This window comes from Pleuronectes platessa, chromosome 15 (genome assembly GCF_947347685.1).
Source record: "Pleuronectes platessa chromosome 15, fPlePla1.1, whole genome shotgun sequence".
NCBI lineage: Eukaryota > Metazoa > Chordata > Actinopteri > Pleuronectiformes > Pleuronectidae > Pleuronectes > Pleuronectes platessa.
Genome location: NC_070640.1, coordinates 24,535,447 through 24,550,021, shown reverse-complemented (window position 1 = coordinate 24,550,021; position 14,575 = coordinate 24,535,447). Strand labels below are relative to the sequence as shown.

The window sequence follows — 14,575 nt, the reverse complement described above, 5'->3', positions numbered from 1 at the left end:
AGTTGTAATATGGTCCCTGTTTTTCTTTCCTGTCAAGAGGCGAGGAGCAGCATTTTGGACGAGCTGCAGGTGTCGAATGGATGACTGGTCCAAGCCCATATACAAAGAATTACGGTAGTCAAGTTGAGAAGTTATGAAGACATGGATCACCCTCTTGAGATCTTTGGATGGGAGACAGGCCTTTACCTTGGCTATAAATCTTCTTTTCATTTAGGTTAAGAAAGTTTAAGCTCATCCATGATTTATTTGTCATTTAGACAATCAAGCAGGGGCTGCAGTGAACTCTTCTGCACTCTTGTCAATCTTAATAAAGTCAATGTCAAGTAGATTTTTACATTTTCCAAAAAGCTGTGGAGAGAGATATCATATTTCTCAAAAATTTACTCTAGGGGAAGCATATATAAGGAGAATAGGATGGGGCCTAAAACAGAACCTTGAGGGACACCACAGGTACAGTAAGTGTGCTTACAATTCAGGTTGGAATGGTGTCAGATGTATGTCAAACAACTGTACATAGGAGTTACGCGAGTATAATTGTGTGTATGGCTGATAATATCTGTGCATGAGAACAGGGCTCTCATTTTTAAAACAGTGCATAGGATTCATACTTAAAGTGTACGTACGCACAAAAGCCAGAACAGGCGTAAGCCAAAGAAAATTCGGATTTATAAAACCGTGCGCAAGCACACCTGAAAGCAATGTTAGCTTTATAAATCACAGTCCACCTGGAAACGTTCACACGTGGATCTGCCTCCAAATCCGCCCTCAAAACGCCCACTTTGAACCATAAATGGTCAATGCAAAGCACGACATGAATAATAAATGATGCTGCTGACCAATGGGTTTCCACCGTGAGTCCTGACGGAGTCATGGCATCAAGCTATGAGAAGAGGAAGTGAAACTTTCTGACACTGACATCGAGGTGTTTGTTAGAGGGGTGGAGGTAAAGAGCTATTTAATGGGACAGCAGTGAAGACACTAATAAAGAAAATACACTAATACTCTGCCGCTTCTGTGGATAACACAATGTGTGAGAGTGAAGAAGATAGAAATAACGGAGCCTGAAGTAAAAAAAAGATCGCAGATCACAGATCACTATAACTCTATATCAGCTGATCAGACATCGCTGAACCCTCTATTCTTCCATTCGCATGCCATGCACACATCACGCAGAATCCCGCACCAGTGTCACTGCAGTATTTATTTATTTAGAGCATCGGACCGATTCCCTCACATAAGTGATCTCCTGTGTGCTCTGTGCGCCTGAGGGCACAGTCACGTTCACTGCAGTGATTTGATGATACAGGCAGTGTTGGAAGACATTATTAAAACCTATTAATGACTCGGCTCTGTAACTCCGCTGTTAAATGGAATTTGCTGCAAGTAATTTTATATATTTTTCAATTAAAAGGTTTGTGTGGAACAGATATGTCGCACGAGCAAAACTAAGCTGTTGGTTTTAATGTAAATGATGAATTGGATCAAGAATCTGATTCAGTTCACCACCTCATGTCAGCGTCGCCACTTTCCCGTCTCCAAAACGTTTGTAGGCATGGGTCAGAGTTTGCGTGGAAATACGTACATTTTCCCGTCAATTTTGTTTTTATAAATCCTAACGTTTGCGTGAGAAGTGGCGTATGCACGTTTCAGGCCCCGTCAATGAGATTACTTGTTTTCATTATTCTTGTGTTTTACTGCACTCTAAGCTTCAAATCCCACATCAAATCTGTCACCAAATACGGCTTCTTTCACCTAAAAAATAGCACTAGAATTCGGCCTTCACACCCTGACTCCGTTGCAGAAACCCTCACCCGTGCCTTTATCATCTCCCGCCTGGATTACTGCAATGGAGTCCGGTTTGGGGTACCTGGCAACATCCTGAAACATCTCCAATATGTACAGACCTCCGCTGCCAGGGTTCTCACCCGCACTAAGCCCTGGCAACACATCACGCCGACCCTAATTCACCTCCACTCGCATCGACCACAAATTCCTCCTGCTCACCTACAAATCCCTCCATGCTCTAGCCCCACCATATTTAACTGACTTCCTCCAACCCTACACTGCACTCAGAAGGCTACGGTCCTCAAAGTTCAGTTTGCTCTACATCCCCAAAACCAAATTAAGAACTTTTGGAGACAGAGCCTTCTGTGTCGCAACCCCCGACCTCTGGAACTCTTTCCATGCTGAATTACGCAACGCTGAATCTCCCGACATTTTCAAAAAACTTCACAAGCACCACCTCTTCACGAAGGCCTTTGGCCTCTGTTAATGCTCCACCCTGCTGCTTAATCATATCCTGTTCTGTACTTGTATTATTACTTTTTTCTTTTCTCTACTGTGTTGTCCTTACGAACATATGTAAAGCGTCCTTGGGTCCTGGGAAAGGCATTATATATATATAAACATAAGCCGCTATTATTATTATTATAGTTTGATATGAACAAAAACTGAAGCACCTGACCTGTATCTGCATGATATTATGCATGGCACTGTTGCCAGGGGATTTGCTTATTTAAAAATGATATAATTACATATTCTGCAGATAGACTCCAGGGCTGCAGGATCTAGATCAGGGGTTCCCAGACTTTTCAGCCCGCGACCCCCAAAATAACAGTGCCAGATACTGGCGTCCCCCACCGATCCTGGATGTGTTATAGAATATTGCACACAGCCACGCACTATTAGGCCTATGCAAACACAGGCATTAATACAACCCAAAAGAACAGCAGCCTTAAAGCCATGATATTATTTTATAGCAATTTAAGAAATAGAATATAACCAGAATACAGGGAAACTCCCTGTATAAACAGCAGGGCTGAGTGAGCATATACTTTAAGTATAAAAAAGTGCGCAGGTGGTGTCTGTGTGCGTCTGTGTGCATAACGAGCAGCAGACACCTTATTGCTGCCATGTGCAAAAACGTTGGGGTTATTTATTTTAGCCTAAACATTACTTTCATTTCTTAAACTCACTTAAGCAGAGCACGTCAATTCTCGCTCATTCCTCTAATCCGTGACGTAATAACCTCATGGGCCAACAGAGAAAAAGGTCAAATCTGATGAAATTGTTTTTATGGTTTTATTCTCATATCTATGTATATACGAGTTAAAATATGGCAAACAGCACCATCATACTCTGAATTTCTGGGGAGAGGCCTGCTAGGGGTACCCAGAATGCCTTGCAAATCACCGGCAAGTTTGGAAAGAGACCCACAAATGTTTCTCAATTAATAAGGATTTAAAAATTACGATATAGATTGTAATATCTTAGTTTGATGTAATTTCAATGTAATATGGACACTTTTTTTTACAACAACCGTAAAACAAAAGATCGCGACCGTGCTATCATTAGCATGACAGCAATCTTTTTTTGCATGATAGTCCTGTATTTTCACATAATTTCATTTTGCATCCCCAAAACAAGGGGTAGGGGTGGGGCCAAAGGTTGAAATGGGATTTGGCCACCCTGTGAACGGTACCCAACCATAATCAGTATTGACCAGGGGTCTCATTTATAACCATTACTTACACAAAAAACGGGGCCTGAAACATACGTACAGTGCCTTGCATAAGTATTCACCCCCCTTGGACTTTTTCCCATTATGTACTGTTACTAACTGGAATTCAAATAGACTTAAATAAACTTGTTCCCGTTTGATCAACAAAACATGCACAGTACTTTGGAGGTGCAAAATAAATTTTTATTGTAACACAAACAATAATGAGAACAAAAAAGTTGACATCTGTTGGGTGCATAAGTATTCACCCCCCTGTGTCAATACTTGGTAGAACCCCCTTTCGCTGCAATTACAGCTGCAAGTCTTTTGGGGTATGTCTCTACCAGCTTTGCACATCTAGAGATGGAAAGGTTTGTCCATTCTTCTTGGCAAAAAAGATGAAGCTCAGTCAGATTAGATGGAGACAGTCTGTGAACCGCAATCTTCAAGTCTTGCCATAGATTCTCTATTGGATTGAGGTCTGGGCTTTGACTGGGCCATTTTAAGACATTAACATTCTTTAATCCAAACCATTCCTTTGTAGCTCTGGCTGTATGTTTAGGGTCAGTGTCCTGCTGGAAGATGAACCTCCGCCCCAGTCTCAAGTCTTTTGCAGACTGCATAAGATTTTCTTCAAGGATTTCCCTGTATTTGGCTCCATCCATCTTTCCCTCTATTCTGACCAGTTTCCCTGTACCTGCTGAAGAGAAGCATCCCCACAGCATGATGCTACCACCACCATGTTTCACTGTTGGGATGGTGTGCTCAGGGTGATGGGCAGTGTTGGGTTTTCGCCACACATAGCGTTTTGCATTGAGGCCAAAAAGTTCAATTTTGGTCTCATCTGACCAGAGCACCTTCTTCCACATGTTTGCTGTGTCTCCCACATGGCTTCTGGCAAACTCCAAACGGGATTTTTTATGGATCCCTTTCAACAATGGCTTTCTTCTTGCCACTCTTCCATAAAGGCCAGATTTGTGGAGTAGACGACTAATAGTTGTCCTGTGGACAGATTCTCCCACCTCAGCTGTGGATCTCTGCAACTCCTCCAGAGTAACCATGGGCCTCCTGGTTGCTTCTCTGATTAATTTTCTCCTTGTCCGACTCTTCAGTTTGGGTGGACGGCCTCCTCTTGGTAGGTTTGCGGTTGTGCCATATTCTTTCCATTTTCTTATGATGGATTTTATGGTGCTCAGAGAGATGTTCAAAGCTCTGGATATTTTGTTATAACCTAACTGTCACAACCTAGGGTGGAAATGACATACAAAACACGGACGTGGTACCAGGTAATACTAAGGTTTTATTGCAGATTTCGTTCCGTACAATTGTTCAGCCCAAGTCAAGTTAACAAAAACGTCTGCAACCAATCAATACACGACGCACAGGTACGAAACAAAAGATTAACACAACACCCCCCGCTGCTGGGCCAAGACCAGCCTCCAGCCGTCTCTGCTGCAGGTCCAACAACCCCGACGGAGGAGGAGCCAGAGCCTTTTAACCAGTCCGGGACCTGCGCGCCGGGTGCACCCAGTTACAGCTCATCAGCCAAAACAGCCAATCTGCATACAGCGATCAGAGGGCACAAACAGGGGGTTAGATACAATACCGGCACAGGCCAGCAGGCCGTCTCATCTGACCAGAGCACCTTCTTCCACATGTTTGCTGTGTCTCCCACATGGCTTCTGGCAAACTCCAAACGGGATTTTTTATGGATCCCTTTCAACAATGGCTTTCTTCTTGCCACTCTTCCATAAAGGCCAGATTTGTGGAGTAGACGACTAATAGTTGTCCTGTGGACAGATTCTCCCACCTCAGCTGTGGATCTCTGCAACTCCTCCAGAGTAACCATGGGCCTCCTGGTTGCTTCTCTGATTAATTTTCTCCTTGTCCGACTCTTCAGTTTGGGTGGACGGCCTCCTCTTGGTAGGTTTGCGGTTGTGCCATATTCTTTCCATTTTCTTATGATGGATTTTATGGTGCTCAGAGAGATGTTCAAAGCTCTGGATATTTTGTTATAACCTAACCCTGCTTCATATTTCTCCACAGCTTTATCCCTGACCTGTTTGGTGAGCTCCTTGGTCTTCATGATGCTGTTTGTTCAGTAATGATCTCCAACAAACTGAGTCCGTCACAGAACAGGTGTATTTATACTGAGATTAAATTGCAGACAGGTGGACCCTATTTACTAATTATGTGACTTGCAAATGTGACTTGTGAATGCAATTGGTCGCACCAGATCTTTGTTAGGGGTTTCACAGTAAAGGGGGTGAATACATATGCACTCAACACTTTTCAGATTTTTATTTGTAAATAATTGTGAAATCCATGTAATATTTCCCCCCACTTCCAAATGATGCACTATTGTGTTGGTCCATTACATAAACTCACGATGAAATAAATTTTAATCTGTGGTTATACCATGACAAAATGTAGAAAAGTCCAAAGGGGGTGAATACTTATGCAAGGCACTGTACGGCATTTCTCATGCAGACGTTGGGATTTTTTTAAACAAACCACGAACATTTTTGAGACGTGAGGTGGAGAACTGAAGCCAGATTATTGATTAATTTCAGCATTTACATTAAAAACCAACAGCTTTAGTTGTGCTCGCGCGACTAATCTGCTCCACACAAACCTTACGACATTTCCGTTTTTTTGCACACTCTCAGAATGAATCACATGCATTGTTTTATCAATGAGACCCCTGATGATCAAATCTTGTTAAAAAGAAGAAAGTTCCACACTTTGAAAAGAAAAAATGCCGTCAAAACAAGTGGGTAATATGCAAGTATTCTCACCGTGAGGAAGGGATGTCGTGTGTTTTGTAACACTCTGCTCTCCGTTACTGTGTGGGCCACTTCGTCCTGCCAACAAACAAATTACCATCAAGAAGACTGACAAAATGATACATAAAACATACTTAAATAGGAAACAGCTATCAATTAGCTGTTTTCAGACATGAACTTCAGTAAATGTCCACACAATTAGGTCCAGACTTTCTCCGGAGTTTGCCTTTCACACACTAAAAATACAGCAGGAGATCCTCAGCTCAGAGGTGTTCACAACACAAATCTCTGGAGTTTTCAGGTGATGGGCGGTGCAGCAGGTGTGAGCTAGAACCCATGAATGTGCCTCCGAAATCCTTGTTTAGTACAAATGTAATCAAAATGTCACAACAATACAATGCAATGCAATGCCATGAAGAGAGGAGCAGTGTTAATTTCGTTGACGAAAACTATGACGAAAAATATTCGTTAACGATCTTTTTTCCATGATGAAGACGAGACGAAGACGTAACGAAAATGGATCTTTGAAAATAAAAACTATGACTAAATCTATTTTAACTTTCGTTGACGAGACGAGACGAAAATGTTGGTGGTTGACTAAGTCACATAATTTTTTTAAACATCATCGTGTCAGGCCGTCATGAAGTATCAGGAGCGGGCGAGTGAGTGTGTCTGTGTGTGTGTGTGTGTGTGTGTGTGTGTGCGCCCCAGATAGCGCACCGGTCCCGAGGCTCCGACACCCGCCCCGCTCACTCGCTCAGAGAGACAAGATCAGAGCTCGTTCACATGACTCACCGGCTGCTTTTTAACTATGGAAACAGTGAAAACACAGAGTTTCTCTGGTCTCAGCTGCTCAGAGATCAGCGCCTCAACTTCTTGATCAGAGCAGAAGCCGCAGGTGGTTTGTACCGAGTTTCAGTTTCTGTGTTCAGCCTGACCTGCTCTCACTTTTTGTTTTCACATTTAAAACTAAATATATATTTTAAGCTATTAGGCTACAGCTATATGTTTTTAGTTATTTCAAAATAGGGTACTTCTTATTTCATACATTTTCCACAAATATGGGGAGGACTCAAATAGCCCTACAAAGTTCTGTGTTTAATTTTATTTAATTTACTCTTTTGAAAGTAATGGTTGCCGACACCTGTTATAGACTTATGCTGGTAGGGATATCTAATGGACAACCTAAGTACTGCAAGCTAGACTATTATGCAGTTTTAGACACAACACAGGGTCCCTGGGCCTGAGAAGGGAAGAAAAACTAGACTAAAATGTAATTTGTTTTCGTCGACTAAAACTAGACTAAAATGTAATTTGTTTTCGTCGACTAAAACTAAACTAAAACTAAGAAGGATAAAAATTACTAAATGTGACTAAAACTGATATGCATTTTTGTCAAAAGACTAAGACTAAGACTAAATCAGCTGCCAAAATTAACACTGGAGAGGAGGTACAGTAACATTCCAGGACAGTCTGATAATGGACACCAAGAAGCAAGCAGCAGGAATGAATGAAAATAAACTTATTTACTTCATGTACTGTTCTGTATTTATTGTCTAATTCAGGCATGACCAAAAGGTTGTTGCGGACAGAGCAGAACAAGAATATCAAGTCTACCTTCACTGACATTTTAAAAACAACATGGTTGTCCAACATGGTTAAAGAATGAATTTGTGTGATTTTTCATAATGTGGGTAATACCAGTCTCAGCCTCAGTTCACCAGAGGTAATCCACCATATTCTGTGACCTGATGTGTTTGCCTACAGGTAATCTTCAGTGCATTGGGGCTGATATTAACTGAATGATGAAGCAGAATTAATATAATTTATTTATTTATTATTCTATTTTAGCTTCTTTGGCCTATGATATTTAATTTATATATATATCTATTGAACTATATATCTATATCTATATATAGATATATAATCTCACACACAACACCTCTTACCTTGGCTATTATGACCTCTTTGCGCAGTATTTTCATGGCATAGTGAACTCCAGTGGACTTCTCTTTGACCAGAATCACCTTCCCAAATGTCCCTTTGCCAAGCAGCTTCAGGTACTCAAAGTCACACATTGTCTGTGGAGGACATGACGTTGAGCTGTTTAACTAATTTATATAATAAAAATAATTAAACAAAAACAAAAACTCTTCAAGCAGAAAACCATTCGTTCTATTGTTGTTGGTGTGTTTCTCTTTTACATGCAAGAATAACTTGTAGCAATAGATTGGTTCTTTACCTGCCACATTTACAAATTTTGACAATTATGAGCTGTGCAGACCTGTCATCATGTATAGATCATTAGTTTCCCTCACAAGGGGGAAAACCAATTTTTTGACTTCAGAATTGTATTATAAATGAATCTAGAGTTGTAAGTTACCTCAATCTTTGGTAATGAAACTGGCCCACAAAAGGAGATAAATATGTTATTCAGCAGAGACCTGGGGGCTGTATGGTATAAGAGATTGTAGGTCATGTCAGAAATCATAGGTGCAGCGGGACTGCTTGGCATATCATGTTGGGGTTGTCCTTCGGGATGTCTACCCTCATCAAATGCTGCTAGAGACTTTGATTATTGATGATGTTCTCCTACACGTGGCATCTATTGCACTTCTGTCCGTCCTGGGAGAGGGATCCCTCACATGTGACTCTCTCTGAGGTTTCTACGTATTTTTACCCTGTTAAAAGGGTTTTTAGTAGTTTTTCCTTACTCTTGCTGAGGGTTAAGGACAGAGGATGTCACACCCTGTTAAAGCCCTATGAGATGAATTGTAATTTGTGAATATGGGCTATACAAATAAAATTTGATTGATTGATTGATTAATTGATAGGTGCTATTGGAAAGAAGCAAACAGCTTTTGATTGTGTTTGGGTGGCTTTGTGGTTGAATGCCTGCAGGGTAAATGTTTCTCTGGGTCTGGAGGCAGAATGCTAATTAATTGATAATTACTAATATTGAAATTATACAGCAAAAAGCAAATTTAAACAGAATATAGTAAATATTATATTGTACACAAGTGGCAGAAAAGATCAACTCAAAATAAGACTTCATCTTTTACAACTGATCCTCACCACTTTGGAGTTACACTTGGACATAGCCACCTCCATCTCCTCCAGGCTGCTTTCACTGGGTGAGCCAAACAAATCCATTGGTTCCTCCTCCTCCTGGTCTCGCATTTTCAAACCGTTTGCCACAGACTGGATAGCACGCATCCACTCCTCTCTGAGAAGCAGAAGTCCAAGTAATGATCAGGCATTATTATGTCCCTGAGGCATCAAACAAATACATTGAGTACTGGAGAGCTTCTTACAAAGAAAGGCCTTTGCATGCCATTTGAATATCATTCAGAATGTTGCTGGCATAGTTTTTGACACAATCCTGTTGAAAGTGGAAGCTTGTCTAAAAATATATTTTGCCCTGTTCTTACCTCTCCTCATTGCTGTCCACATGAAAAGTGCGTTCAATAACCGTGGTCCACTGTAGGCAACGAATGACAAAAGTGTTGGGCCGGGGTCTTTCTGTCTTCATCAGCTGGCATTCTGTGAAATACACAGTTAACATGGATGTTTACAGCTAAAAAATGTTAAACTGAGGCCAAGATTCACTACATCTTAGGATAAATTTTGGAAACAGACAGCAGTAATTTTCCAGATAAAGCCAGGCTCTAATACTTGCTGCACACTAGATGATTATCGGCCCGATTTCTGGTCCGATTGAGCCCTCCGGACAATCGCAGGGGTGGTACCGATTTGAGGCTGATCTGAACTGATTATGTGGCCAAATTATCTTGTATTGTGAGGGGTTTACAAACATAATCTTAATGTCACAGCCTTAATATGAGTTTCGCACAATATGGAAGGTACAGCGGCTGGGCAAGTAAGCAGAAACAGGAAATTGCCAATGAAAGCGAGCCGACTAGGAGGCATTGCCAAATGGATGTTGCGTACTTATTTTAAAAAACGAAGAATTGCGGCTAAAGCGTAAATAAGACTTTAGTTTCCTAAAAAAAGGACGACAAACTTGTGGAATTGTGGCAACAGTGTGAGAGCTTGTTTAATGTGTCCTGTATTATGCTGAAGTCACGTTTGATCATACAAGCGTCGGGGAGTTTCCAAGTCTCTGGAATAGCCACACAAAAAATTAGTATGTGTGGTCTAGTGTGTGCGTTCTCGAGATTTAAAGATTACAAAATCTGTTCCATCTGTTATTATGTCCTAGTGTGCAGCAAGTATTAGTCATATTTTACCATGTGGAGGACTAACCTGCCACTGAGAAGTTATTGAGCGGAGGTGAAATCTGGTCATTTAGATCAGGCTTCTCCTTGTAGCCAATGAAGGAACCGTCACTCTTCAGGAGGAAATATCTGGGCCTCCATGTTTTAATGTATTCACCTGGGTGAGAAAAAAAGATGAAATTTAAAGTACAGTCAGTCAACTGAAATGCAACTGGCTTTTTAACATAAACCCTTTAGCAACAATTCTGTGTTAGAACCTAAGGATTATGGCTGCACGATATTAGGAAAACATGCGATATGCGTCGAGAGAAGGCGCACAGCCCGGTCACAGCGCCAGCAACAGGGAGCAATGCACAGCTCCACTACATCCCCTTACAGTGATTATTTGGGTCATTTATGCATATTTGGACAGTGAAGTTATTTTTTCAGAGTTTTAAGCGGCTCCGTCAGTAGTTCACTGCTACTCTCTGCTTCCTTCACTCGTGCTGTGCGCTGCGCCAACCGCTTCAAACCGAGAAGAGCAAGATACCATCTCATCCAGCTATAGTTCAAAAAGTCTGTTGATTCTACCGTCGTTGAATTAGAGGGCAAGGAAGAGAGACAGGGAGGGAGAGGGAGAGAGGAAAGGAGCGAGCAGGACGACTGATGAATGCACTTCTAAAAGAAAGATTTGAAATCCTTAATAAAGTATCAGTCCTTATGTGATAATTGGTGTTGATATTGTGGTGTCAAACAAATCTACTTCTAAACTGTAGCAAGTCAGAGACGTCAGTAGAGAGAGAAAGAGAGACTCGTCAAATCTCTGTTCTCTCTCTTCCTATTCTCTTCTTCCAACAATGATTCATTGACCCCTCAATAATCTGAATGTCTTTAATCTATCATCTAGGGCAGCAGGGCTCCATCCGAATGGCCAAATATATTGACATGCAGAGCGTGAATGAGTGGCGCATGGGACACCAATTATCGCAGTCTTTGCTTTTCTTGCACGTTAATATCGTGATGATAGATTTTCCATATATTGCAGCCCTACTTAAAACTTCCATCGATTTAAGGACAAGCCTTTGTCATCATAACACCTCACCTCTTTTGTGGAGCCAGCCCTCTCTGATAATATTAACTTCATTCATAGCGAGAGTTTTGTTTCAGAGAGGGTCAGGAGAGGGAAGTTGGGGGATGGGAGGAGCAGTGGACTTCTCTTTTGGCCTGTTGCAGTCTCAGTCACCGCTTCAAATCTGAACAGCACCTGCTGAATGAAACAGGCAGGATGAATGAAATATGATCATCTTAACATACAAAAACAGTCTCAATGAGTAACAGAGTAGGTTAAACAGTCAGCAGTGATTAAAGAGGGTAAATTCAGTTCACTCTACTTCCGTACTAAAGGTTTCAAGTTTTATCAAGTTAAATTTAACATGACAGCATGCAAGGCAGCAACAAAGTCTTGTTTACATTAGGGCTACACGATATGCAATATCATGATTGTAAATGGTTTTGTATTTATATAGCGCTTTTCTAGTCTTGATGACCACTCAAAGCTCTTTACAGTAGTTTTGCAGTCACCGATCCAAACACACATTCATACAGTGCATCTATTAGCATCACTTTGTTGTTCTTTGAAAGAGCCATTCAGGGTTCAGCATCTTGCCCAAGGACACTTTGACATGCATATGGGGGACTGGGGATCGAACTGCCGACCTTCAGGTTGGAGGACAACCGCTCTACCCCTCAGCCACAGCCGCCTCACGATTGTGATATAATAAAGTCCTTGTATGTTAGGCATGATTACTTAGATATCAAAGAAATATAAAAATGTAAACATGTAATCGCTTCTAGAAATCTACTCCCAGTTTTTATTTATTTGAATTTCAGCTTTTTGTGGTTATATAATTGTACAGGCTAACATTGTGATTGCGATTAGCTTAATCGTGTAGCACTAATTTGTTATTACCTCCACCCAGGAGGTTATGTCTTAATCTGTAAACAAAAATAAGAACCCATTAAACTTTGGTACTGATCCAGTTATATTTTTTCACTTTCTTTAACATTGTAAGGTAGGGTTATTTTTTGTGTGCCCGGCAAGGAAGTGGTATGGGTCAGGGAAATGCAAATCTGGATCAGTGGGAATATCATTAGATGACAAGTTTCTATCTTTGCCCAGAATACAAATAAATCACCTGATGTGTGGCCAGATTTGAACAGCACATAAACATGGCATCAATGGTACCATTCCACAGGGTCTTAAGATCAGGATTAGGGTCAACAAATAGCAGTGTACAGATTAAGAATACACAACATTCAACAAATCTGAAACTAAGTTATTGCTTTCCCTATGAAGTCCACTCACATGGACAAGATGTGTCCATCTTGGCAAACTCTGTATTAACTAACAATTTTTTGCTGTTGATCTGCTAAGTTTAGCCGCACCTGTGAGTAATCAGTCACTTGTGATTACACATCTCGTTGGGTCAAACATGAAACGTTTTAGAAAGCAGTAAACAAGGCAACATTTGGCGAGGAGCAGCTCAGGTTGCTGCAACTGTTCACAAATACACGCTCGACGGTGATTTCAAACAGTGGGAGTCATGACGTGATCTAGAATCATTACTGAAGTCAAGGGGAAGCTGAAATGAGCAGGGAACACTTAGACAGTAAAACAAAATGTTCTACATTTCCATATAGTTCATTTCCAGGAGGCATGTACCTTAACCGAGAGTTTAGTGTGTGATCTGACTGTCTAACAGAGAAAGCTACTGCTGGGAAGAAGGGCTATATTTATAACTTATATCTAAAGCTAACGTTGACACATAATGGAAAATATGAATATGTTAGCGATAAATCAAATGGATTATTCGTTACTGTAATTCAGTTTCAGTGTCCTTGCTTACCACGAGAATCACGATATTAAACTAACCTGTCGCAAATCTTGCTGTTAGCTGGGCAGTCGTTTAAAGTTACTTCGCTAACGCAGATAACTTTCAGCGCCGATAATTCCGACTAATAATGCGTTAAATCCAAGCAGATGTTATATAAGTTACAACTAACTGGACTATATAAAGCTTATTATCACATTTTAGTCAGTGTTTTACGGCTAAAACGCACACTGATAACTTCCATACTCTGTTTTTCATTTGCAAACGTTGTCTTGCATTAGCGATCATATGCCTTCTTGTAGATGTAGCTAGCAGCAAAGTCGTCGACAAACAATTCTAACAAGCGACAGCCCCCTCAAGTAATGACGTAGTCCGATGCAGTTTGCACTTACTTATATAACAATAGTTAATCAACATTTACGACTTTATCCCACGTCGTTCTCGTTTCAGTGCAGCTTTGACAGGCTGGATCCAGGGTGGGCCATCCACCACTGCAGTAAAGTGAGCCGTCATGTGGGAAGCCAGCCGCTACTCGGGTTTTTGTTGTGCGTCTACTTGTGCCTCATACGGTAAAGCGGTATAGATAGTCGGAGCGCCTAAAAAGAACAAAAACACAACTATATTTTAGTTATAGTCTCCCATTTGATTTTTTTTTTTTGTATCTTCATGGCGTATCTGTTCATGTAAATTATGTATTTTTACTGCAAATTGACGGGCACGTCTGTAAAAAAGGACCAATGTATTCCTAATGTAACCATATTTAGATGCTGATTAAAAATATTACTTGACACGTTATAAGTGACTTGGAGTGGATTCCTGTTCATGGTGTCTCTGACTATGCTCATACACATTTTCGTGTATTTCTACTGCAGAATAACTAAGAAAATTAAAGAGCAAATCTGTGAAAGTGGCCCAAAGCATTCATAATGTAACCATATTTGGATGCTGGTTAAAAATATTCCTTGAAAGGTTAAAAGTGACTTATAGTGGATTCCTGTTCATGGTGTCTCTGACTATGGTGAGATATGGTTATATGGAATAATATGGTTACATTATTAATACATTGGTCCTTTTTTACAGATTTGCCCTTTAATTTTCTCAGTTATTCTGCAGTAAAAATACACAAAAATGTATCTCAGCATAGTCAGAAACACCATGAACAGGAATCCACTCGAAGTCACA

The 14,575-nt window shown here is 40.8% G+C and overlaps 1 protein-coding gene across 3 annotated transcripts in view; it reads right to left on the bottom strand.

Moving 5' to 3' along the window:
- Window positions 1–13,930, bottom strand: part of LOC128456687 (RAC-beta serine/threonine-protein kinase) — a 41,343-nt gene extending 27,413 nt beyond the window's left edge. For 2 of the 3 annotated variants that reach the window (XR_008341879.1, XM_053440963.1), the window contains exons 1-7: window positions 13,786–13,930; window positions 11,605–11,769; window positions 10,552–10,680; window positions 9,717–9,828; window positions 9,361–9,511; window positions 8,235–8,366; window positions 6,298–6,363 (exon numbers count right to left, since the gene is read on the bottom strand). Coding sequence is in view for 2 of the 3 variants with exons in the window: in XM_053440963.1 (XP_053296938.1) it covers window positions 6,298–6,363; window positions 8,235–8,366; window positions 9,361–9,511; window positions 9,717–9,828; window positions 10,552–10,680; window positions 11,605–11,650 (636 nt within the window). In the remaining variant the exon portion in view is untranslated. The remainder of the gene's footprint in view (window positions 1–6,297; window positions 6,364–8,234; window positions 8,367–9,360; window positions 9,512–9,716; window positions 9,829–10,551; window positions 10,681–11,604; window positions 11,770–13,785) is intronic. The other variant, XM_053440964.1, reaches the window with a different exon arrangement.
- Between the last annotated feature and the right edge of the window lie 645 nt (window positions 13,931–14,575).